This window comes from Molothrus ater, chromosome 2 (genome assembly GCF_012460135.2).
Source record: "Molothrus ater isolate BHLD 08-10-18 breed brown headed cowbird chromosome 2, BPBGC_Mater_1.1, whole genome shotgun sequence".
Classification (NCBI taxonomy): Eukaryota; Metazoa; Chordata; class Aves; order Passeriformes; family Icteridae; genus Molothrus; species Molothrus ater.
The window spans coordinates 112,114,813-112,140,902 of record NC_050479.2 but is presented as its reverse complement, the minus strand read 5'-3'; the positions used below and the strand labels follow the sequence as shown (position 1 = coordinate 112,140,902).

General features: G+C 44.6%; 3 protein-coding genes across 11 annotated transcripts in view; 1 reads left to right on the top strand and 2 right to left on the bottom strand.

The window, feature by feature from the left end:
• DCAF6 (DDB1 and CUL4 associated factor 6) overlaps positions 1-5,800 on the bottom strand; it is a 73,231-nt gene extending 67,431 nt beyond the window's left edge. For 2 of the 6 annotated variants that reach the window (XM_036406591.2, XM_036406600.2), the window contains exon 1: positions 5,659-5,795. In XM_036406591.2, the coding sequence (XP_036262484.1) occupies positions 5,659-5,752 (94 nt within the window). In that variant the 5' untranslated portion in view covers positions 5,753-5,795. Of the gene's footprint in view, positions 1-5,658 lie in introns of all 6 variants that reach the window. The other 4 variants (XM_036406583.2, XM_036406616.2, XM_036406610.2 and 1 more) reach the window with 4 other exon arrangements.
• A 612-nt stretch (positions 5,801-6,412) lies between these two features.
• MPC2 (mitochondrial pyruvate carrier 2) lies at positions 6,413-13,521 on the top strand. The gene is made up of 5 exons (XM_036379006.2): positions 6,413-6,622; positions 9,970-10,010; positions 11,518-11,602; positions 12,684-12,795; positions 13,295-13,521. The coding sequence occupies exons 1-5, from the start codon at positions 6,517-6,519 to the stop codon at positions 13,332-13,334; spliced, it is 384 nt and encodes a 127-aa protein (XP_036234899.1). The 5' UTR covers positions 6,413-6,516; the 3' UTR covers positions 13,335-13,521.
• Positions 13,522-14,246: 725 nt separating this feature from the next.
• The window catches only part of MPZL1 (myelin protein zero like 1), a 36,472-nt gene continuing 24,628 nt past the window's right edge, over positions 14,247-26,090 (bottom strand). For 2 of the 4 annotated variants that reach the window (XM_036382317.2, XM_036382310.2), the window contains 2 exons: positions 25,966-26,071; positions 14,247-19,426 (listed from right to left, as the gene is read on the bottom strand). In XM_036382317.2, the coding sequence (XP_036238210.1) occupies positions 19,325-19,426; positions 25,966-26,071 (208 nt within the window). In that variant the 3' untranslated portion in view covers positions 14,247-19,324. The remainder of the gene's footprint in view (positions 19,427-25,965; positions 26,072-26,090) is intronic. The other 2 variants (XM_036382335.2, XM_036382327.2) reach the window with 2 other exon arrangements.

Below are 26,090 nucleotides of genomic sequence, written 5' to 3'. Positions count from 1 at the left end.
TTTTTATTTGTTGTTTTGTCCAGATGATTCTGTTAGACTGTGCTTTTAATATCCTTTACCAACATTAAAGGCTTTAAAATGGGTGTCTTTATTATCTGAGCTGATTTACTTTGAAGTAGGAAAAAAAAATCATTAATCCTGTATGCTAGGATCACCCCTCATATCTTTCCCTACAAGCTGTTTTAGACATACATATAGTGCCTTTCTGCTCCTTGGTACCAATTTAAATGAGATAGTATCAGGGAATTCGTTTCAGACACAGTCTCTTGATTAAACTCCCCCAAATTCAATTTGTTATCAACAGGTCTCGATGCCACATTGTTCTTTCAATAGCCCATCTGTAATTTTTTAAGGACTGTAGTCACTAAGCCTTGATTTTATTAACAAGGGGAAAAAAACTCCAAAGATATCCAGTTTTAGGCAATACCTGATCACTGTCCTCTCTTGTGGATTTTTCAATTAAAAGGTTACATCCCTTTTCTGCAATACTCTTAGGCATCTTAAGCTTTTCTACACAACCAGTGAAGATCCAATGACTACACCAAATTTCCTGCCTTGCTAGTGTTTCCTGCCTCCTTCCAATATTAGACTGAGCATGTAAAAATTGTTCTACAGATGTGTTTTCCTCCAACTCATTCATTACACAGCGAACTTCGATTCTGCCTCTGCCTATTTCTATTATTCAGAAAACATTTCCAATGAAAAAAATCGGAGGAGTTCACTTATATCTTTCTAAACACTTCAGTAAGTCAAGTTTCACAAAGTGTTTGATGTGTAATAGAATATATCACTACAGAACTGTGCTCTCATAATCAGACCATCAGGTACATTTATAATGCTTCTTTTTCAAGCAGCAGTTAATCTGTTAGACTTGAAGAAAAAACAACATAAAACACCTCTACCAGAACTGGAGTTTAGCTGTGACAGATGAGTGGTTTAAACTCATGGTGGAAAAGAGAATTAATTCCAGAGGTTTAGGCCATGAAATATAACAGTGTACCAGAAAAAAAACCTAAACATCAAAAGTATAATGCAAAGAATTTAAGAAGAAAGGCTGATTAAATACTCTGCCCATCTCCAAGTTGGCAAGAGGACCAGCTACAAAGCTGATCATGTTAAAGCTGCCTGACCCTTCTTACTCTGCATTATTTTCAAAGACCAAGATACTACATGTTAAAATATAGCTGGAGCAAAAACTGGGAAAATAATGCCTTTCTTTTTTGTTGTTCTCCTCAGCATTCAAGTTTCCCTTCTGCTGGGTTTGGTTGGTTTGTTTGTCCGAGGAAAGCAAAACAGAGAATGAAAGTTTACAGTAGTTTAAGGAAGTATTTTAATTGCACTCTTACACTCTGAGCAATGTATTTTAGGAAATACCAAATGTTCAACAGCAACACCCAATTCTATGTTCATTCAACCAGCCACTACTAGTTTTATCACCTGACATGAATGGAAGGCAGCCAGTATCCAAACTAATCAGTTGTAATAGCTATTCTTGCCTGGTTTTCAACCCTACTTATGAGCAGGGCAATCAACTAACTTCAAAACTGTAATTAGCCCTGGGGTTACTGTGGTTCATCCCTACAAACAGGGAGATCTACTGAAACCTAAGTAGTTCAGTGAGTTCTCCCTATATACAAATATTCACGTATCTCTTTTTAGTAAGAACTGCTGAAGCTTTACAAAATTTTATCACAATGAACCTAACTACTGGTTTCCTTACAGTGAGTCTTTTACAGACTTCAAACTTTTCCCAAATCTTAAAAACCGGGGTGATAAAAACTTAGTAAGATATGAAACAATCTTTTAAGAAGGGGGAGTGAAAGCTCACAGGAAAGCACCTCAATGCTATCTCTGAGATATTTGCTAAGCTTAAAAGAAAAAGAAGGAATGAAGACTTCAGAAAATAGTATCTGCATGAAGACAGCAGAGATTGGGGAGAGCTGATTATTTTGATATTTGCTTCCATTGTATCAAGTACCACAGCTTCCAACAACCACCCTGAGCTAAAATACAGCATGAGTTCCTCTCCTTTTAAATTGAGAGACTTTCTCTGTATAGCCTGCTATGTCAGACAGCAAAAATAAACCAACAAAACAAAAAACCCAAAACAAACAAATAAAAATAAAAAGGAAGTCTTCATTCTTCCTGCTTAAACAGAGCCATTCTTGGCAGCAGGACCTTCACAGAAAAGCAAATAAACCCATCACATTAAATACTTCAGAGGAATTATGGATCCCTCTTTCTGCAAGAAACCCATGCTGCCGTTTCTCTAGCCAAATCATTATATGCTATATTTAATGCACACAGAGGCCTTTACTGTGCAGGCACAGAGCACTTTACCTGCCACCAGAACAGGTTTGCTCACTGGCGGCTGAAACATTGCCACAATGATACAAAATTGCAAGGTTTGGAGATTCCTGTGAAAGTATCCTGAGTAATTACACTTGCCAGCTTCAGGGCAGAATTTAACTTGCACACTACAGTTTGCACCAATGTTTTTCAGGGTAAAAGCCCCACCATGTGCTACTGAAAGCAGTCTGAAACTCAGTTTCCATCTGTGATCCAGCAGCAGGGCTCCTCCCACCAGCAAGAGGATGCCTAAACTGAACTGAAGGGAGTTACTGACAGCCTCCCCCAGGCCTCTCTGGAGACCTCAAATACAAGAACTGTCTGAAATTGAGACTAATTAGCCTACAAATGCTGAAGGAAACAGAGCTAACAGATACATTGCTGAGACCCACATCTTCCCTCTGCCAGCACAGCAGGAGCTCTCACCAAAGGATAACATCTGAAGGACACATCCCAGGGATGCACCCACGGCCCCATCTTCGTGAGCTGTTCCTCTGGAACTCCGTCCAGAACTGACTGCGCTTCAGAGCAATTATTTAGAGAGCTTGCAAAATCAGACAGAGTTTTTACAAGGCAAAATAAATTCCAGGACTGAGCTATCTGCATGGAAAGGTACATTACACAGATCCTTCCTGGAGCAGCTGTTTCCAGAAGCTGAGAGAGGCTATTTATAGAGTGCCACTTGATTGCCAGTTCACATGAAGCTAAAACACTGAGAAAATAGGAAACAGCAATTAGTTCTCAGATGTCTTACTTCAAAACATGGTCACTGTCGATATTTCTGGTATTTTACACTGCAGCACAACACACAATCATCCCACTGAAGGGCTCATTAAGCAAGTACCATCCACACAGACACATCTTCCTCCCAACTGCATTGTTAGTCATGGATTTGCTATAATGCTTTTCCTTTGATTTGGTGGCTGAAAAGGTGCAGCAAGCAAAGATATATATAAACTACATCATTTTGTACCTGAATCCATAACTGTTTAGACAAATTTACAAAGAAATTTTGCCCAAACAAAAACCAAAAGATGCAGATGGACAATGCTTCGAGTCTCCCACTACTCCTAAGTTACAATGAAATTCCTGTCCTCCATTTGTTCTGTCTGCCAGATTGTTGAAACTCTACTAAAAAAAAATTATAAATAGCCTCACTTCCCACGCAGATCAGACCAGCAGTGACCAACAAGCAGTGGCACCCAGCTGCCCACTGCAGTCTTGACCAGTGGCCCAGAGAACAAAGCTCCTACACAGAGCTGCTGAACTCTGAAAGAGAAAAGATCCACACCTACACTGCCCTGCACACAAAAAGGCACAGCAACAGGCCTCTTCCCTGGGAAATCTGCACTTGAACAACCACACCTGAGTAGCAGCCCAATCAGTGGGTTTATTAAGGCCATAAATGCCATTTGGGGTAAAAGTGCAGTGGTTCCACAAGACAAGTACACCCTGTACCAACCCCCTGGTGAAAAGCAAAAGTCAGTAAGGACTGGACATGTCTTGCCACCACCAATGCAGATCTCAACATCAGTTCAGTGGGAAGCCTCTCCCAGCTCCTATTCTTTCGAGCCTCTCAAGCAACTGAACTTGTTTAGGTGAAAGGAAGAGCAGTAAATATGAGACCTTAGCCAAGGCACCAGAGCTCTGCTTTTAACTAAAGTTATATGCATTTTATTGGAGCAGCATCCAGAAAAGACGTCTCGTTAAGTCTGGGAAGATGATTTCTACTGTTCAAATCTTAGTACTTCAACTCTCAGAGACACAAGCACATAGAAGCAGAAGAAAAAAACTAACAAAGGTCTTCTTCAAAAAAAAGGCACTTCTTCAGAATCTGCACACTACAGTCCTAAATTTAACATTGAGCTTTTTTGCTCCAGAGCAGACAAAACCGAAAAAAAAAAACAACCAGTCAGAAGGATTGATCACTAAAAGTTAGAACAATCTTCATTTAAGGCTTGGCCAAGCACAGCTTGAGACATTACCAAAATCAAAAGCAGCTAGATCGTTAGGTCTCAACCTTTTTTTTATTTTAGGACTCAAAATTTCTTTCCAAGGGACTTGTGCACTACACACACACACCCCCCCCCCCTCTGTAACCGGTAGAAACCTACCGGCAATAACCTTGATTTCCTCGATTAACCTTTTCTGGATTACTGAGCGCTCAGGGACTACAGACAGAAAACTCTTGAGTTAGGCTCGGTAATGCGATATCCCACCTTAAATTCCACCAGGGAAAAAAACCAAACGACAGACCATGACCACCGAGCGCAGCGGGGAAAGCCTGGGAGGCACAGATCGACACTCGTTTTACAACGCTGTAAATCAAGCTCCATCTCGAGTACTCGAGGTTTACACTCCAGGGCAGGAATTGTTTTGCCACACGAGCACAAAAGATCGCGTTCCCGACCCACTGAGCCACCTACCCCGGAGAGAAACCCTCCCAAATCCACTACCATGGATCTCCACACCTCCGAAAACACGGGAATAAATGCCAGTGTTTAGAATATTTTTTTTCTGTAACGTTTTTTACAGAACCTACGCCACGACAGAGAATATCGATAGCTCCTTCACGCCACGGGGAAACCTCCCCGCGGCCTCGGGAACTAAAAGTGGCGCTGGCTTGAACTTGGAAAGTGAAAATTCCTGGCGAGGGCATGGAGGCGCGGGCAGCCCGGGGCTGCGGGGACCCCGCGGAGCACTTGGGGACACAAGGGCGGGCGGATCGGCCCGCACCGAGCGCGTTCCAGCGGCTCGGCTTCCCCCGAGCCCCGGGAACACCTCCCGGGCGCCGGGACAGCGGCCGCGCCATGATCCCGGAGGCGTCTACGTGCATTGTTCCCAGCCTCGGGCAGCTCAGCGCCGGTAAATCCGGACCCTGCCCGGCGCCGGGCACGGAACGCCGACACCGGAGCTATTTTGAGCCGCCGCCCAACTTCCCGGCTGGATCTCGGCGTGCAACAGTTCCTTCTGGGAAGCAAGGGCGGCGGGCGAGCGGAGCCGCGCACCGAGGGACCGGGGGGTCCTGGCGGGCCCCGGGCCACCCGGCAGAAGCACCCCAACCACCCGGCAGCGGGGAGGGATGGGGCCGCGGTGTCCCGGACCACCCCTGAGGGCGCGGGGGGCCGGGAGTGGGTTTGGAGGAGGCGTCGCCGCCCCACACGGGGCACAGGAAACTTCGGAGCTGTGGGACAGCGCGGCCGAGCGGGGGAGCGGCGGCGCCTGGAAGGGGCTCCGGGCCCCCTCCCCGCTCGGTGGGGCGGCAAGGACAGCCGGAGCCCGTCCGCACCCCCCGCCCCCCGTGCTTACCGAGGTAGTGCCTGCGCAGCAATCCGGGCTCCTCCAGCCCCAGGGTCCGCTTGCGCACGTCCCAGAGCAGGTGTGGGCAGCGCCCGCGGGACATGGCCCCGCGCGGGCGGCAGCGGCGCGCGCCGAGCGGGGGGGGTGCGCCGGGACCGGCCGGGCGCGCGCGATCACCATGGGAACCGCCGAGCGGGCCCCCGCGCGCGCGCCCCGCGCCCGCCTCGCGCCGAGGCACCGACCGCGAGCCACAGGCGCGGCGGCTCCGGGACGCGCCCACCGCGCGCGTGGCCACGCCCCCCCGGCCGCGATGGGGGCCACGCCCACCGGGCGGAAGGGGGGGGCACGGGGGGCCCGAGATTAATGCGCGTCTCGCGCGAGCCGGTGACGTCGCCCGCCTCGACTGAGGGGAGGGCGCGTCGTGGGCGTAGGCGGCGGCGTCAGGGCGCTGGGCTCCGCCGGGAACAGACCCGCCCTGTCCAGTGAAGCGCTGTGAAGCCGCAAAGCGGCCATCTTGGGTTTGGGCGCATTACTCGCAGCGCAGCGTTCCCCGCGGCGGCCATCTTGAGGGGAGAGCGAAGCGGAGGCGGCCATCTCCGAGCCGGGCGCCTTGCCCTTGCGAGGGCGGCGGGCGCGCCAGCTCTCCCCAGGTGCCCGGGCCAGCGCGCTCAGCCAATAGCGCCGCGCACAGCAATCCGCCCCGCCCCGCCCCTGCGGCGATGGCCAATCAGAGCGCGGGCTGGCGGTGGGCAGGCCCGGGGGGCGGGACCGGGGCGGAGGAAGGACGCACGGACGGGACGCGGCCCCCGCTCGGTGCCCGCTCGCCCCTCGCTCCCCGCTCGGAGCCCGCTCGCCCCGTCCCTCGCCATGGCCGCCGCCGCCGCGGGACTCCGCGCCTCCTATCACCGCATGCTCGACCGCATCGAGCTCATGCTGCCGCCGCGGTTCCGGCCCTTCTACAACCACCCGGCGGGTAATGGGCGAGGGTCACCTTGGCCCCCGGTTGGAGCGGCGGGAAGGGCGGAGCGGGGGATGCGTTCCGTACGGGTGCGGGGCGGGATCGAGGCCGCAGTAACGCGGGTAGGAGCGGGAAAGGGGCCCTGGAGCGCAGTCCTGCTCCGTAACGGGGAATTGATTGTGTGTGCGAAGGGAGAATGGGATAATCGGGCGGTTCCGGGAGGGATGCGCTGCTGTCGCGGTACCGTGGCGTGGATCCAGGGATCGCGTGGGATGCCAGAGCCTGGCCCGGGGGATGTCATGGGTTTAAAGGGGCCTGGAGGCCTCGGCAGCCGATTCTTTCAAGAGGATGTGCTGGAAAAATCATAGAATAGTGGAATGGTTTGGGTTGGAAGGGATATTAAAGATCATCCACTTCCACACCTTCCACCAGAGCAGGCTACTCAGAGCCCATCCAGCCTGGCCCTGGATGCTGCCAGGGTTTCTGATCTTTAAATGTGTCCTGGTAACTCAGGCAGCTTTTGGTTTTATTTCCTTTCTGCTGAATCCCAGCTTCTACCAAAGGCAACTCGTGCCCTTTTGCTGGAGGACTCCCGTGGGTAAAGAAGGAGCTCCCCTCACCTGACCTACAGTTTACCTTTCCGTGGGGGTTTGCGGTATTAGGGAGAAACCTCCTGTAAAGTGATCTCATTCAGAGCCTTCTACGTGGTGTTTGTCATGTAAACAAATTGCGTCGGTTGTTAAAACGAGCTCCCGATAAAATCCTGGCATTCCATAGGCTCTGTCCCCACTGCTCTGTGTCAGTGTCACAACATCCTTGACTCTTCACCTACCAGGAATATGCCCTGTAAAAGTGGACTTTGGTTTGCAGTCAGTTGCTCTATCCTCTTACAATGGCCCTTTCTTGGAAGGAAAATCGTTGCTCTAAAGGAATCACAAAGAGTGAAAAGTGCAGTTCTCAGAATGTTTGATTTGTACTGAATTCACTTGACCAATGTATTTAACATTAACGTATTGTTTTTATATATAAAGAGACAATATGTCCAACACTGAGAGACACATTCCACTGGTGGGAAATGTGGCAGCTTCCAGATGCTCTTAGTGGATGCAAGGCACAGCAGGTACTGGGAACATCCATGTTCCTTCTTCAACAGAGCTGTAGTGGGAATTGGAGAAGGTTTTGCAGGTTCTCTTGCAGTGCCTGTGGGCTGCTTTTAGTCATCACCATAATGTTGTAATTAATAAATCCATTTTTAGGGATTCTGTGTATATATGTATGTTATATATACACACACATATCTGTCATAATCTATTACTGATGGTGTAAGTGAGAAAAGTCACAGCACAAGCAAGTATAGAAACTGAGACCCTGCAACTTTTATTTTAGCCTTGAAGGTGTGTCTGTGAGAAAGTTATGCAATAGATGTCACTCTGACTGCAGAAAAAAAAAAGTGGGTTAAAAATGAAAGGCTTTCTATTATCTCCAGTGACATCTAAATCTCTAGTCTAATTCAGGAATATAAGCATAATTGTCATGAAATTATAAATCACTTGTGAGGCATGAAGCACTTTCTGGCATAAAGAAAGCTTCCAGCAAAATAATTGGTGCCTGTTACAAACTGTTTCTGTGGCTGGCATTGCTGGAGGACAGTGGAGGGCCTGGCACACCAACTCCCCAGGCTGCCATGGGAAAGCAAGGGCTGAGCTTGTGCTCCCTCCCCTTTGGCCTCTCTGGTTCACTTTGCCTGACTAAACTCAAGTTTTCAGCACAAAGACTTCTTATATTTAATAGAAGTCATACATTCTATAAGCTGGTCACACACATGATATCTAAATTAGCCTCTAGTGTCCCCCTGCTCTCATGTGCTGCTGTTGTATTCATCCTTGAAAAATTCTGGATGTCAGGAGCTGGGAAGAACTCAGCCAGGCTGGGTGCTTGCTGGAGTGCCTCCAAGGAGAGGTGTTTGACAGTCTTACCTGATTACAAACTTGGCTTGGTACCTTCCCTGTCTCCAGCTGTTTCTTAGTTCTGCAGTCAGCAGTTTGAAATGTTCGAGTTTTCTATTAGTAATAAAAATTAATGTCAGTCTTCTTGAAAACTTTACTAGCTGTTTAGGGAATGTCAGTTTAATAATTTATACTCACCCCACATCCTCTAGTACTCCAAATCTGAGTTTGTGTTTTAGAATAAGATAAATGTTAGTAATTAAAGCTACTCTGTAAGACTGATTTATTTACAACAAGCTGAATTTGCAGCCTGATACTGACACACCAAATAAGTGCCTAAGAGAACAGCAGCTGAAGTTTGTATCTTTAAAGGATGAACATTAAGCTGCTGTTATCTAATATTCAACAATATTAGACAAAAGGTAATGTGCTTGTAGTTATTAAATGCAATTTGAAACTTGCTCACAAGCAGGGTGGGTTAAAAAGGGCTTTATGCAAAGCTGCCAAGCCAGTTTTTGTTTCCCAAGTCGTAGTTTTAAACTTGAGGGTGGTTAAAACTGGAAGTACAAGTAGTTAGTGCAAGTATTTTAAAGGCTGAATTATTAGTGAAGAAATAACTCTCATAAAAAGCAGGCAACCAAAGTTCTGGTGGTTACTCCTATGTAATATATTACAGTGAAAACTTGGCTTCATCTTGCATGTTATCAGAGTGCTGAGCAGTGACCAGTGACCTAAACATTAATTTTTTGTGATAAAATTAGAACAGTGTCCTGACTGTTTCACAGGGGGATGATACTTTGGATTGTGGTCTCTCATTTAAGGCTTGGAGCAGAAGTCCCAGATTAATGATTTCTGGCATAGCTGTAGGTGTGGCTTTGCAGGGCTTTCTTTAACCAACCACTGGCTATTTTAGCACCACTGGAAATTATATGTATTCGTAAGAGAGTTGTTTTTTCCCCAGGTCCCCACGCCATTGGATTTTTCTCCCATCCTTCTTGAGATTTCATCCTCTTCCCCATAATCCTCCTTTGCCTACTGGTAGATTTTTGGGGTGCTTTCCCTGTTCCTAGGCCTTTTCCTAACTCTTTCAATTATAAACTTCAATTATAAACTTCAATTATAAATGCATTTTGCCTGCTCTGGTGTCCTCAATTGCTTAAACATGGACATACAAAATCCTATCCAGCTGTTGCAGAAATGTATGGAGTGATTACACAACTGAAGGTTGATGCATTGGGTTGATGAATTATGAGTATTAGGTGCCAGAGCTAATGTACAGTAGTAGAAAATACCAATATAAACAATTCATTATTAAAAAAAAAAAAGAAAAACCAAAAAAAACAATATAAACTTACTGGTATTAAAACAGCCACATTTACTAAATAATTTAACTTCTTTTCTCCCATCCTCCCTCAGGTCCCAAAACAGTGTTTTTCTGGGCACCTGTTATGAAATGGGTAAGTACAAGATGCCAGCTGGTGTCTGGGTGTCAAGCCCAGGGCAATCTGCAGCAACACACTGAGCAAGCAAGAGTTTCCCAGCAGTTACTGGAAACCTGCACAAAGATTAGAGACTCTAATTCTTAATATCTGGGGAGGCAGAAAATTAGCCTTAATAACAGAGAGCACAAACCGAAGGGGATATACAGCGTGGGGAAAATGCTTTGTGGAAGAATTGTGCTTTTCACTGGGTTTCACAAAGGCTTTCTCTTGTGAAACACCAGCTGTTGCTCAAGGTGGGCATGATGCAAACTCATAAAGCATGTGTCTCTTCTGAGATTAAGGAATTTGAGAAGTATCTTAAGGAAGCCAATTCCTAAGGCTCATAGCTTGAAGCATGTCAGAGCACAAGGTAGTCTTGACCTAAAAGACAAAGGCAGCTGCCATTGTGGCTGTCAGTGGTTCTCTGCCTCCTGTGAGCTTCTGCTTCCCACTGCCTGCAGCCCTGGGCTGTGTTTGTGCCCAGGTGATGCAAATGCCACCTCCTAATTCACTGTGCTCTTCTGAGGTGTTGCATTGATACAGATAAAACAAGAGCTCTCCAAACCCATGAGGGTTTGATCTTCTTTGATAGCAAGGATGTAACCTGCTCTTACCACTGCCAGCTGCTTTGTAACTTTGCCATTGTGAAGCCCAGCGTTTTGCAGGCCACAGGCAACATTGTGCTCTAAGCTACAGCTTGGTTTCTTTGTCAGTGTCTGAACTGGAGCTGCAGGAGCCGTGGTTAACCTTCCCCTTCCTCAGAGGTTCTCCCTGGAAACGCCCTCCTGAGCCTGAGCACACAGGCAGCTCTTCTGTGCCCAAGGAGTCCTGGGTGAAAGCGTCAGGACTGTCTTTCTTAGGGGTTTTGTTTGGGTTTTTTTGTGAGCTGGTGTAAAGGGAACATGAAATTGTATTTCCAGTAGAGGGCAATAGCACAACAAACAAAGCAAGCAGTGTTTGCAGCTAATGTCAAGCAGATCAGCCAAGCCATGCCTCAATTTGCCTGCACATTTTCTAGTACTACTGAAATTATATTTTAAAAAAAGCACTTTTACCCCCTCAGATGAAGCTGAGTGAAGACTATATATGGTGAAGTTTACCACCAGTATCTTAGCCTGACCTGTGGAAAGAAGGCCCTTATTTAGATAAGCCTCTACTTGTTGCATGAAAACAAGGGTGGATTTTTTCAGCTGCTTTCAAGCAGCTATGTTCAAATTAACCTTGTTCTTGAGTTAATACAAAACTGCCAGTGCCTGGGATTTTATTGCCACACAGTTGTAGCTGCCATAACTGTGTTCTTTTTCCTACCACAAAGGACTGGAAATGGATGGTGTCTCCCAGAGTCTAATTGCTCACAGAATGCATCCCATCTCCTGCATAATGCAGTAGGATAAGCACTGAGCTGTGAAGCAGCTTCCCCTTGTAAAGCTCTTCATCTGTTACAGGAGTCCCAGACTGGTGCTCACTGAATTTCTCTTTGCAGGGCTTGGTGGGGGCTGGACTGGCTGACATGGCCAGGCCAGCAGAGAAGCTCAGCACAGCACAGTCTGCAGTACTCATGGCCACAGGTAAGCCACCCTTACTCTCTGTTTTCACACAGGATCTTCCATCAGTACTAATACATTTCCACAGAAAGCCTTAATTTGAACATGCTAGCTGTCACTATTGCTGTTGCTGATTCTAGGACAGACCTCTACTTGTTATTCAATCAGTAAGCATCCTGTAATTATGTAAGAGTTTTCTACACCTGTCTTAATTTGGAATTGTACAGCACAAGTTGCTACGAGGTAGGCATGAGTGTCATCCCCTAAGTTACCATGAAACCATTCATTGCAGTGAGTGACCTCTTTTCCTTCAGATCAAGTAATTTTGAAATCAGTCCAGGATACAGTGACTTTTTTAGAACAGACTTTAAAGGATTTAAGAATGGTAATGTAATTACACTAACATAAATGGAAACAATTTCCAAGTGTTCCAAGAAGTTGGAAGCAGTAGACATGGACTACTGCACTGCTGTCTGCCAAGAATTCTCACACTGGCAGAAACAATATTCTGTAATCCTAGAATCATTTAGGTTGGAAAAGACTTTTAAGATCATAGAGTCCAACCATTAACCCAGCACTTCCAAGTCCACCACTAAAATGTGTCTCTAAGTGACACAACTACGCTTCTTATAAACACCTCCAGGGATGCTTCTGCACCACTTCCCTGGGCAGCTTTTTTTCCAGTGCTTTTCCTGTCTAAAAGGGTTCTCCAGACTGATATCTGATGCAGTCCTGTGCATTTTGCACAAGCTTTGCATAATCTCCAATGTAGTGCAGCAAGCTGGATATACAGCAAAATACCATTACCCTGCAACTGTTTTGGAGAATTAAGGTCTAGGCTGCTGTAGACTATAGAGGATCTTTGATATTCAGACTATGACCTACCTTACTGTAGCTATTTCAGAAAAATGTAGTACATACCTGTAGATGTCCCACTGGCACTCTTCACTGAGAAAAAGCTAGTTATAAGCAATGCAGTTGTCTAACATGTTAGAAGTTATGAAATTTGTTTACTTCAACTGGCCTATGAATCTGCCTCCAAACATAGGGAAATATCTGAATATTTAATTTGAAATATCTTTAAACTTTCCATTGTTTTCAACAGGCCTTATTTGGTCAAGGTACTCCCTGGTGATTATCCCTAAAAACTGGAGTCTGTTTGCTGTGAACTTCTTTGTTGGCTGTGCTGGTGGTTCCCAGCTTTTCCGAATATGGAGGTATGCATTAACAAGGGTACAAGTACAGCTTAGCATTAACCAGGAATTTATAAAGGCTGCCAGCCTCTCTGTCAGTGCAACAGGCAAGAGGAACTGAACCATTTATGAAATGTTACAGATGGGTTTTGCTACATTGTTAGTTTTACAGTTAAGTTGGAGTGAAGCTGTAAATATTTTCAGTCTAGCTAGAGCAGCATTGAATCTTGGTCAGTTCCAGCTGGATCAAAGGGCTTTTAAGCAGAGCAGCATTTTTCAAAAAAATTGTTTCTTGAAGGAAATTTTGGGAGTTTTCTGGCTTCAGTACTGGCCAGGAATGTGGCAAACTTAGCTACTTTGGAACTTCCTACAAGAATTAAGATATCCTATCCTGAGTTTCCACCCTCAAGTCCATTGTAATTTTAAACCTCCTCTGGTGAACAGATTGCTAGGACAACACTGTTATTGTAACTGGTGTTCTATTCTATTCTTAGCCTGTGCTCTTTCTTTTTTATTCCTATAGGTATAATCAGGAGCTAAAAGCACAAAAGCAAGTGCAATAAGGAGATGCTTAACCCAACAGGTCAAATCTAGCAACGCACAAACCCATCCCCATGGGACTTAGCTTCACTAATTTTAATGTTTTTTTTCTCTGAGAAAATAAAAGAGGAAAATAAAGAGAGCAAATGTTTTCTAAGTGCAAATAACCAAGTATCTTCACACAAATAAAGGGCAACCTTTTAAAATGAAGGCAGAATTGTCTTGCATTGTCTCTTTAAAGAAACTGGCTGGATTCTGTCTAAAAAGAGTTGCTGAGCCTCACCTTATCTGACTCCACTGAACAGTGCTGGGAGTGACACAGTACAGGTGACAGCCAGAGCCTCAGACTGAAGTGACCTTTCCTGTCACAGTCAGAAAACCACCTGGCTGGGGGTTTGCCGAATTTCAGTAACCAACAGTAGCATTTGCATTTCATTTCCTGATGCTCTTCCTTCCCTGGTAGCATAAGGATATTTGTTCCAGCTTCAGCTGTGTGTGTCTTCATTTGTTCCCCAGTCACCACTGTCCTGAGAAAAAGGACAGCAAACAAATGTGCCTCTGGTGTTTTAGCTTCCTTCACAATTCCAGGCAGAAGATGGGGTTGTTGAAGCACCACACTTAGACTCAGGAATTCACATGCAGGGGAAAAGATAAATGAGGCAAGGTAGGTTCTGATGAGTCTGTCAGCTCCCCTTTTTCACAGGCTGTCCCACCATTAAGTCAGTTCTCTGCTCTGCCACAGTTCCACTGGCATGTCTTGGTCCTTGTGGCTTGGTCCTTGGTCCCAGGGTCTCAAGTGGCAAATTCTCCAGCTGTGCTGGTCACCAAGTGGACACAGTGACTGAAGAAGAACACTGCTAGGAAGAGAGGTGGTGTATTCCAGTCCCCCCTCCCTTCCCAGTCCCCAGCCAGGTAAGACTCATCCAGCAAACCAGTAATGGGAAAAAAAAAGTGTATTAAAATATTCACAAGATTACAATAGAAAACATTAAAGTCCATTCAAGAAAAAATATCCAAGATAACTGTTTCCAGATGAATCTGAAAAAGCAAAAGCACTAACAGTTGGTACACTGGCTCTTCATGTAATCAGGCCATGCAATGCATATCTAGCTCCCTCACACAGATTATACACCTGTCTTACAGGTGTTTGTTGTCTTGCACACCTCCAGGACAGAGGTTTATAAAAGAAAAGTACCCAGTCTATGTTTTCAATTACATTTACCACATAAGAACAGTTGGCATGGCAGGGAGACAGAAAACATTGCACAGCACACTGATCTCCAAAGGCATTGAACTTATATTTTAGAGTGCAAAAATACCTGTAAATGAAAGGGCTTATTAGCTTTAGGGCAGTGAAGAGAAGGGAAAGAGAAACCTAAAGAGAATAATTGCTGAGCCTTGTTAATATGATTTTGTAGTCTCCCATATAAAAATGTTACGCTGCAGAGGTGTGGGCCACAGCCCAGAAGTCCCACCCACCTTCTCTCTTGGTGGTTTTATTGAGGAAGTATTTCCATCACCTATGATACAATAACTTTTTGTATTTGAGGTCCTTGGCAGATACACTACTGATGTAGAATTCCAAGACAAGATTCCAATACAGAGTGAAGGTGTTCTGGTCACAAATCAAAAACTCCATACCTGATCTCAATGAATCCACTCTAAGGTGATGCAGCTTTTAAGTTGGATGCACACCTTTACTGCAGTTATAAGACAGATGGTTACCTAGACAGTTCTCACAGGTTTAAAAAGTTTAAAAACCTAATTACAGCTCTTGTCACAAACTGAAATACTACTAAAGCTTTGAGAGAAAACAAAACCCTACAGGTCTCCAGTTATAAATGACACATCAGGCAATGAGTTGCAGAGACATATCTGCCCCACTGTAAAGGCTCTTAATGCTAACATTTTGTGAACATGATGAGCATCTTCCTCACAGAAACACTGCTGAAGTCAAAAGGGGCCATGGAAACCTGATTGACTGAGTACAGCTACCAATTTACTTAGCTTCATACCTTATTTGTAGTCCTCTTGAAATTCATTATAGTAATCAAAAATTAAGAAGATTTCAGACTGATCCCAGCTTTGTTTGCATGATGAATAAGAGAGAATTTATTGCAAGTCTGTCATCACACAGGCCCTCCCATGTCCACTATCCAGGAGCAATGACCCCCCCTACCTCTTTTAGTCACTGGCTACTGCCTCAAGAGAGGTGCCTGCTCCTCCTCTGGGCTGCTGCAAACCTGGCACACAGCCCTTGTTTTGAAAATAGATGATCCTAAAAAGAGTTGGCAGCAATGCAACAACAGGACAAGGACAACACCCTTCATGTTCCTCAAAATCCAAGCTGTTCTTTTCCTCCTGCAAGGAACAGCATCAGAGAATTAAGAGAACAGAAACAGCAGAGCAATCAGTTCAACTTCTGGTCACCAGAACAGCAGAACCAGACCTTGTCTGAAATCTCTGCATGCTCTACCCATCAAGGAAGAGACGTCCTCTGTCTCCTGAGACTTTACTAAGTAAGCCAACTCAGCATCAGTCCCTTTCTTCAGCACAGGTTGTATCATTAAACCATCTCAGATAACCTGAGGAACAGAAAGCTCACGAGTGTTGTCTCACAATGCCTGAAGTTCTTCTGACTTCAGCATGAATACATTACTTAATAATAATATTGCTCACTTTTCCATGACCAAAAAAAAAAAATTAAAAAAAATCAACAGCCTTGGCACTGGAGTGGGATTCACAGATTTCTGCCATTCCTGGGAGAAGACTTTTGTTTCTTTCTAAAAGGATGTTTAGTGTTTTTTAAAATACTTCTACGTTCATTCTGCCTTCATAAAGAGGACCCAAGAAGCCTTGCAGGGAGCCTCCTCCTCAGTCTAGGCAATATGAACATACCTGTAGCTAGACAAAAGCCATGCAAGGAGATGTCTCCTCAAGTCAGTTAAAATCAGCCAGACCAGTGTGTCTCCTAAAGTTAGCACCAGATCAGTCCTAAAGTTAGCACCGGATTCATGTGCTTCCTAAAGTTAGCACCACATCAGAATTGTGCTCAGATTTTCCAGTACATTCCAGCAGGAAAAGAAGAAAACATTAGTAGCAGACTTCAGAGGCAAGGCCAGCCCCATATTCTCATAGCAGCAAGTTTCTGATCACCACATTCATCACAATTCTCCTTCTTACTCAAAAATGTTGGGGGAGCAAGACGGTGATGCACAGGGATGAACACAGGCAGATCAAAATCAAGTTTCTCCATCAACCACATCCAAAGCATTAGTGTTTTATTAAGTGTAAAATAAATGTTGGGAAGTAATAGCCTGATAGATAAGGAAAGCAGCAGCAGGATTCCTCCTGATCTTAATCATAATTTATACTGGGTTGGAAGGGATCCATCAGGATCATCAAGTCCAACTCGATCCTATAGAACCACAGAATCACACACTGGACTGGGCTGGGAAGGACCTTAAAGATCATCTGGTTCCAACCCACCCACCATGGGCAGGGACACCTTCCATCAGACCAGGTTGCTCAGACCCTCATCCAACCAGACCCTGAACACTTCCAGGGATGGGGCATCCACAGCTTCTCTGGGCAACCTGTGCCAGTGCCTCACCTTCTTCTGAGTAAAGAATTTCCTGACTACAGTCACCAACATCAGCACTGCAGCAACCAAGGCAGTGGATCTTATCAACAGATGGAGGCTTGAGTTGGACAAACTACCCCTGAGCATTTCTGGGGTGAGTAGGTCCCACTCTGTCAGCTGCCAGCACTGGGTACAAGCACCATAGCCCTTCATGTGGAGTGCTTAACCCTGCTTAATCCATGAAGTAGAAGAAGATATTTAGAAGTCTCCAGTGAAGATTAATTTTGTCCATTTTTCATCTTGTATGTGTTACTGCCAAAAAATAAAATGCTAAAATATTTACAGAGTTGTTAGTTAGCCACAGCTCAGTTCCCTACAAGACTTGGCAAATACCTGAAAACTGATGCTTTAAAACTGAAACATGCCCTTTTTTTGATACCAGCCAAGTCTTGGAAGAAGAATTACACAAATTCAGATATTGAAGGATTAGCAACTGACATATGGCAGAATAAATTAATCCATGGTTTCCTTCTGAGCTCCAGTTTTAAGAAGCTGGTTCTGGCTTTGAGGACAATGTCCTAAGATCTACCCAGTGCATGTGTACAAAAATAAAGCTGCTGATTTCTAATAAAGGCAGCTTTTGTCAGGAAACCAGTGAACCTCACTTCTGATCCTGATGAAAGAATAGTGTTGGCATACCTAATTTTCTTGGGAAAAAAACCCCCACTGTACACAAAATAAATATTTAAATTGCACTGTCATAATTAAAGCATTATCTAATGTGGTTGTGAAAGGGTCTACCATGGGCCTGTAACCATTTTTCATGTGCTTGGTGTTAAGAGTCAAATGTGGGCTTGAGTTTGTTTGGAGCAGGTTGCCCAGAGATGCTGCAGAGGTCCCACCTGGAGATGCTCCAAACTGGGCACAGTGCTGGTCAGCCTCTTCTGGCCGACCCTGCTGGAGGAAGGTTGGATGATCTCCAGAGGTCCCTCCAACCTCAACCATTCTGGGACTGATTCTGAAACAGACTGAACTAGGAAATGGGTAAGAATCAGAGAAAAGGGGTTACCATAGACCAAACTGAAAATTATTTGCTGCCAAAAAAAAAAAAAACAAACCAAAAAAACCAACACAAAACAAAACTACCACATTGGGATGTACAAAACAGAAATCCTTCTTCTATATGCCACTTTGAGATGATCTCTGCTGGAAGGCCACTTCTAGTTTTGAGCACCAGATTTCAGGATACAATGGGTCAGCAAAAGAAATCCTCATCAGCAGAGATCCTTAATCTAGGAGGAGGTTAATCTAGAAACAAGAGGCTGGAAAATTGTATTCAAGCACTAGACTTGCAGAGATTAGGGAAATAAACTGCCCATCTGCATCTTCTGTGCAAATATTGGTCACACAAAAAAACCACACATCAAAAAACCCAAAGAGCCCTGGATTTCCTCCAGTTGTTCAGCTTCCACTACAGGCTTTTGAGAACAGATAAAACAGCTCCAAGGAGGTGACAGTGGCATAATGGAGCCATGGGAGAGAGGCATGGGAGTACTACAGCCTCCAGATCCCTCAGAGCCCTTTTTAACACATGAAATGACAGAGCTTTGAGGAAGAAATATTTCACTGAAAGGTTCAACAGAGTCTGAGGTAACCACCTACAGCTACAGCTTCCTATGCCTTTAACTCACCCTCTTTCGTTTTCACAGGTAAACTCCCATTTCACAAAATTCATTAGATCAACACTATCCCTGCCACTTAAAGGACTAAGCTTGAATAGCTGGGCTCATTGAGAAGTAAACAGTTTGTGACCCACGTTACACAGGTCAGGTAGGCCTAAGGGTTTCCTTCACTCACACTGCTAAGACATACATTTCTGATAGCTAGGAGTCACAATTTGGCTTACAAGACCAAGTGAGAGGGTCCAGTTTACATGAGAAGGCAGCCTGTACTGAGAATCTGACCAAGGAAAGATAAATACCCTGTATACATAAAGAATTCTGAATAAAATGAAAATGTCTTCTTAATAGTCACTTCAACAAAAGAAATTAAGCCCTATAAGCAAAGAAAAAAGAATCTCCAGGTCAATCTAGGCATCTTCCAGTTTCTCCATTAATAATCAAGATAAAAATATTTTAAAATTGTGATGCGAGTTTTCACTTTCTCTCTCGTCACACAAGATACAAAAAAAAAAGAATATTGGCAATTTATAAGCAAAATTATTACCGCATTTCAACATGCAACATTGGTCTCACTTCTGTACGATTAAATAGACTATTTACACACAATACATATATATCTCTCCCTCTGTATGCACATGCATTGGTCCTAGCCTAGGCATCAAAGGCCACATGTGAGAGTTCTCTGGGTCAAATCTTGCTCAAGCAATTCCAGTCTGAATGTGTGTTGTCCTATGGATAGCTGAGGATCTCAGTTCTTCCGAATGTCGGCGTAGACCACAGACTCTGACTTGTTGATCTTGTCGCTGTGCTGTCCCCCGGAGTGATCTAACTGCGCGTAAATGACTGGGCCCTGCGGACACAAGGAACAGGCACAGTCAGGCTTCCTCACAGCTGCCCACACTGCCCCTCGCTTCCATGGGGGCTGCAGCAAGATGAAAGCTAAAGCAACACCACACAGCTTTTATGACTGCGAACGGCACTTGGAAGCAGGTGGAATGAACCCTCAGCTGCACGTGAGCTCTAGTCTGCCACCTTTCTCCTCTCAGGAGCATGCCAAACAGCACCCTTGGCTCCCTCCAAACCTGCCTGCTGCCACAGAAAGCAAAATCCAGGATCCCTTGCTCTGAAAAGCAGCAATTATTATGTGCTATGTAGCAAACACACGTGGCTTAGACAGATGCATGCCAGATTTAATATTGTTCAAGAGAAACTGTCCTAGAGGTTACCAGTCAACAGCAGAGTGTACTTCCCAACTGCTACTCAGGTCCTGTAAATCCCAGCATGGCTGTGCCACTTGGATAAGGAAGCTGCAGCCACCCTGTGACTCAAGTCACTGCCCAAGCCAGTGATGGGGCCAAGACTTACACAGCAGTGAGCCAGAAGTGCTAAAATGGTGCAGCACTCCAGAATTCTTACCTGACCTCCAAGCCAGTCCAGGCAGCAGCAGCTCACAGACACCTTGGGCAGGCATGGCCTCACACCTTCGTGATATTTGCTGGGGTGCAGGGGAAGACATTACAGCCCTGTCCTTCAGCTGAACGTGTGAACACTTCCTTAAACTCCACATCCTCTAAAACATAGCCCAGGGAAAGCCAACTGCAGCTACTGAGGACAGGACTGCAACCTCCATGGAGGAGAGGTCCAGCAAGACAGGTGGGACCTTGACGGCAAGAGAGCTGCAGCTCCCATGCTGAACCCCCCAACTGAGACAAGCACAGGGCTGCCACCTGTCATGGTTTGAGAGGAAGTGAGTTTTCTGGGATGCTGTAGTCACACCAATAGGTATTCAGATTTGAATACTGGCACCTGGTGTGGCCACTGGAGACATTGGATACGCCTCTGAGAACACAGGAGTTAAAAGCAGAGCACTCCTGTGAGAAGCCCTCTTAAGTTTCCACGAGAGATGCAGGTCAGACCTCCCCTGGCCCAGTTGCTGGCCAGGCAGGGGAGGGGAAAAGCCATGCGGCCAGGAGAGGTAAGCCTGGCCCTGAAAGTAACAAAGTGGAAGAAAGAGAAGCACCAGTGTTAGTACCCCTCAACCCCAGGAAGTGAAATTTGAAGGGGACAAGTGTCCCAGAAGTGAGACTGTGCTCTTTTTGGAACGAGACAAAGCATCCTTAAAAGACGACCCTAGAAGCAGCTCTGGTCCATGTTCAGTGGTGAGAGCACTGGGCATGGAAGGAAGAGGTCACGGTGGCAGATGTTCTCTGGGCGGTGCCACGAGTGACATGGAAACACACAAGGTTTCAACGCTGTTCCCAGGGGAAGCCTATAGCACAAGAAAGACTCCTCTCCTCTTGATGAACTAAGAACTGATTGTCTGAAGAGTAGTGCTAGACAGAGAGTTGAAATTTAGAAGATAGATGTATTAGAAATTTGGTGGGGGGAGGAGGAAGTGTATTTGTAAGGTTTTCATTTTTCCTGTGTGTTCCTTTTTACATATAGTTGTAGTGTAGTTAATAAAGTTTTCTTTTCTTTATTTCTAAGTGGGGGCCTGCTTTGCTTATTCCTGGTTACATCTCACAGCAGAAACCAAAGAGAGTGTATTTTCATGAAGGCACTAGCATTGCACCAGCGTCAAACCATGACACCACCACACAGCCCATGCAGGAGGCAAAGGGACTGAGTTATCTTGGGATGACTGGGAGGGAATTAAAAATAGAGAGCTTTTAGTTTAGTTGTGGCTTTTTCAGCAATTTTTCCTTCAAAACCTTTCATCCATTTCACTGTTCTGGTGTCCCTTATGTCCCAGAAAGAAGGCGCCTTCACTGGCACTCCTCTACCCCCTTCTTGCCAGTACTTTTGGAATCCTGACAAATTAGGAAACATTTGTATAGACCTGACACAAAAATATTTCTATCTATTTTCCAAAGCAATTATGAGCCAGAGATGAAAACAGACCTTCTGTACAGAAAATTAAGCTGTTGAAGGACCACAGATACCTTCCTGCACAGCTGTTTTCCCCCCAGTACAGTGGCAAGGCTCATACCTGATAAATACCTTGTTCTCTTTGAGAAGTGATTCAAATCCACATTTTATTCCTTCTGGGTAAAGTATTTCCAAAGTAATAAAGAATAGAGGAAGAAGATTGACTGAAGGGTGAAAACTTGCAAGTAGGTATAAAATCCTGAATATAAACAACACACTGAGAAAATGAAAAAAAAGACACTGATGTCCTAGAAAACCCTGGATTTCAAATCTCATTACAGCCACTTTTTAAAAAAAACTTATCTGCTATTCATGTTGGTCTGGTCTCCAACATTGTATTGAGATTAATAATTCCAATCAGATCACAGTGTCTATATAAACTTCAAGACAAAGTAACCCTGAAGTTTAATTGCAAGCAATTTTGGAAATCTCATCTGCCTGAGGCCAGAAGTCAAGGGTATGATAAATTCAGCTTGAGAGCACTATCAGTTAAAAAAATATAAAAAATAATAAATCTAACTACACTCACTGTGACATTGCAAATTTTGTTCAAGTAATTCTGATGGGTCAATTGTCTACCAGTGGAGTTCATTCAGTATCAGTTATCACTGTACTGGATTTTGGCCAGTTTAAATAGAGTCACCATGCTGCAGGCAGCATATTAGTGCTGTGGAGAGACTGACTGCTGTGATCAGCTGATCCAAACCCAGCTATCATTGTCTCAATGTGTTCACTGTCAGTCACCTACAAAAAGTGGTAAATAGCCAATACAGAGAAAAGGAGGGACCAAGGATTTATTGCAGTGTTCATCTATTTGATTTGCTGCCAACTGATTCTCTAGCTGACTATAAGCATCACCTGGGCCATTTTAAAAATTGTCTAAACAATTCAGAACTTTCATCTAACCCCAAGAAAGCTCATCCTGACTCTTCAGAACCAGAAGACAGACTAGCACTGCTATATAAAACCAGCATTTCCTGAAGCCTTGCAATTTTTCCATTCAGAATTGAAGGGAAAAGAGCAGCAGGTGTACCTGCTAAGGGTTTGACAGCAGTCATTAATTGTAAGTTACAAAAAAGAAAAAGGAATTACAAAGTTAGACCACCATGGTCCAACAGGAGTCTACAGAATATTCAAAATTCTCAGATTCTGAATGATGTTGCAACTACCACAGATTCAGGCTCTGGGAAAGTTATCTGAAATTTCAATCAAGATTCTTGGCATTACAAACTGCTCCTTCTCAGGGTCCTGGGATCCAAACAAGGACATCCATATGGGAAATCCATGTAGTTCTTGCCTTCACTGTAAATCATTTCTTACCCACACAAATAACTGTCCTGGTAGAACAGCACTCACTAGAGAATGATGGCAGGGACAAGAACCACCACAGACAAATCTGACAGGACAGAACAAACCTGCTGAGAAGGAGGGCACAGTGAAAACAAGCAGAGCTGATTCAAGCAGCTGAACACTCATAGAATCAGATATGCAAACTCCAGAAAGCAAGGTCCACACCTGAGTAACTTGTACTCAAAACAAAGGAAGTGCAGGCTCAGTGCACTTTCAGCTGAGATGTGATGCAGACAAATACTCAATCACTGATTCTTGAACTAATACATAAATTAAAAAATGAATAAACTTCACTCAATTCATTTAAATGCCACTCTAAGAGCGAACACCTCTGTTACTGTTTCTAACTTGCAGAGGCAGTTTTGTTTGTATTCACAGCTCTTTTCCACCAGTGAAGTACAAAGCATTAATTCACTTCCTACACACCCTGCCTTGTAAAAAAGCTACAAGGAAGACCACAGGCCTCTGCTGTTTGACCACAGCACTGACTGTGGGAGCCACTGGTCTAAAACTGCCAGGCATTCCAAGAGACAAGAGTGTGCCTGAATCAGCAAACAGCCTGCAACCACCCTGGGAACTGCTAGGAATGAGTATCTGCCTTTCACCCGCACAACACCTCAAAAGCTTGAATACTACAACTCATTTCTTGATTACCAAGAGACACTTGTATGTGATAAAAGATTTCAAATATGTTGATTTGCATGCTGATGCAAGCCTTAAAGAAACAACCAAACAATGGCTAGAAGCAAACAGTGTAAGTCTAATCAAATGAAATTTAGCTTCCTCACTTGTTGAAATATTCTGTTCAAAATCTGATCTACCCTGATTTCACTGTGGATCTTTGTAAAGACAAGGAAATATGTTTAGTTGTTCTGCAAAGATGGGGCAAATGCTCAAAAGGAGGCAGAGGAACTACTTGCTGCTACAAGTGTCTGCCACAAAAAGAAACTCTGTTTGCCCAGCAAAAGAGATTAAAATTCTAAAAACTAAAATAAATGGAATGAAACAAAAGCCATTTGCAGTATTTTTCAGTTGAGGTCAGCAGTGCTCACACTTTGTGTTTTCCTTTAGCAACTTACCTTCAGGGAGAACTCTGTCAATGAAGAAACAGACTGCAGTGACTACAGAAGGGCAAAAGCACCCTGATTCTGAGTTAAAAATACAAAGTTTAGATTTACTCTGCTGCCCCTTCCAGCACACTGAGACTCAGAACCCTGGGGACATGGAAAGGTGAGGACACCGCAGGTTTTCACACCAAACATTGGAGTATTTTTGCTTTGAGGATGCAAGCACAGAACAGCATCTCTGTGTAGCTCTTAGGGCACTTGCAAGTACTCCTTCATGCCATGACAATAACTAGCTAAAACTTTTGGGGGTTTTGACCTATGGATGTTGACTCCAACAGGTACTGTATCATAAATCTCAGTGTGCTGATTTTGCAAAAATTTTTTTTTGAAGAGGAGATGGTGGGAATTATTCGTCTCACTCACCCGTTCCAGAAGCATCTCCCATGATCTAGAAAAGGCAAGTTTTATCCAGGCCTTGTAAGCAGCGTGCTGTTACAAAACCTAGTCCAATCAAAATCTGACTGTTTTTAAATCCTGATTCTATAGTCTCTGTGAATAACTGATCTCTGAAGACAGAAGGCAGCTTTGTGGGTCTGTGTGCTGAAACTTTGGAAATACTGCATGGCCCAGAACAAAATGCATTTCAAAACCAAACTAGAAGCCCAGCAGAGTAGGAGCTTAGACTTTACTGAGCTGACTGTTAGCACATTTGTTTTTTTCCTGTAGTGTTAATACATTAACACACATCTCCATTATTTTGTCAGGAGAAATTAACAAACCAGATATTAACTTGCACACACTACACTGCAGCCGCTTGCTAAAAGGTGGCTAATTAAGAAAAAGTCCATTTTGAACTTAAACTCTCTCGGGACCTGTATCTTCACAGGAAAATTGCTAGGAATACTCAAATCAAGAGGGAAGAAACAGCTTCCAAATAAGGAAATCCTGTATTACTAACAGGTAATGATCCATTGCATAGAATACCTGTCTGACTCACGCTCTGTCCCCTCCCATGAGATGCTAAGTCTGGATAAAAACCATTTTTTCCCTTCAAAGTCAGCAGAACTTTGCCAGATGCAGCAAGCACAAAGACTGGCACTTTCAAGCCAGTCTAAAGTGGGAGGCTCAGCAGAAGAGAGCTCTTAGCAGCACAAATCATCTGCAAACTGGTCAGCACTTAGCTCCTCCCCTTGTGAAGGAAGTACGTGCCATGGAGCATGAGAATGCAAGGCAAATTCCTCCCCATTACCATCCCAGAACAGACTAGGCAGCTTTATGGGGTGATCCATATCTGACAGACCTTTACTGTGTCTGTGTTAAAAAGATACTCACTGACCACTCCCCATCCTTGCACTTCACTATCACCTGTGGATGTTAATGCACAAGATCACAACTGTAGCTATGATATTTTCTGAAAAATCTTTTCCTGAGGATTTTTTCTCCTGAGAAGCCTCAAAAACAAAATGTAAAAAATGGTTATCTGCTGCTGTGCTGCTGTGGAATGTAACAGGTAGATCTGTGATTGGTCTCATAGAGTTGTTTCTAATTAATGGCCAATCACAGTCAGCTGGCTCGGACTCTCTGTCCGAGACAAAAGCTTTTGTTATTATTCCTTCTTTTTCTATTATTAGCTAGCCTTCTGATGAAATCCTTTCTTCTATTCTTTTCGTATCATTTTAATATAATATATATCATAAAATAATAAATCAAGCCTACTGAAACATAGAGTCAGATCCTCGTCTCTTCCCTCATCCTCAGACCCCTGTGAACACTGTCACACACAACTGTGTTTTTTTATAATTTAGCATGAAAAGCGCTTAAAACTCCATCTCAGCTAATACAAAGATGCTGCTCTTTGAACTGCACCAAGCCTACTACAGCAGAGCTCATCAGTCCCAGCTTCCTGCGCACCCCTTGTGCAGCGCACGCGCTTTCACCAGCAGACAGCCCCTAATGCACAAATCCCACCCTGCCTGCATGTTCTCCATAGAGCTGCCCCAGGCTGGGGGGAATCCTGCCTGGGGGAGCAGCAGGAGCAGTTTACCTGGTGTGATCTGGCGGGCACGCTGTTTACCAGGCCCTCTGTGTCGGAGGGCGCCTTCTGCGGAGCTTGCTTAACCGGAGACATCAAGCTCTCAGAGGTACTGCAGCTGACGAGGTGGCAGAGCA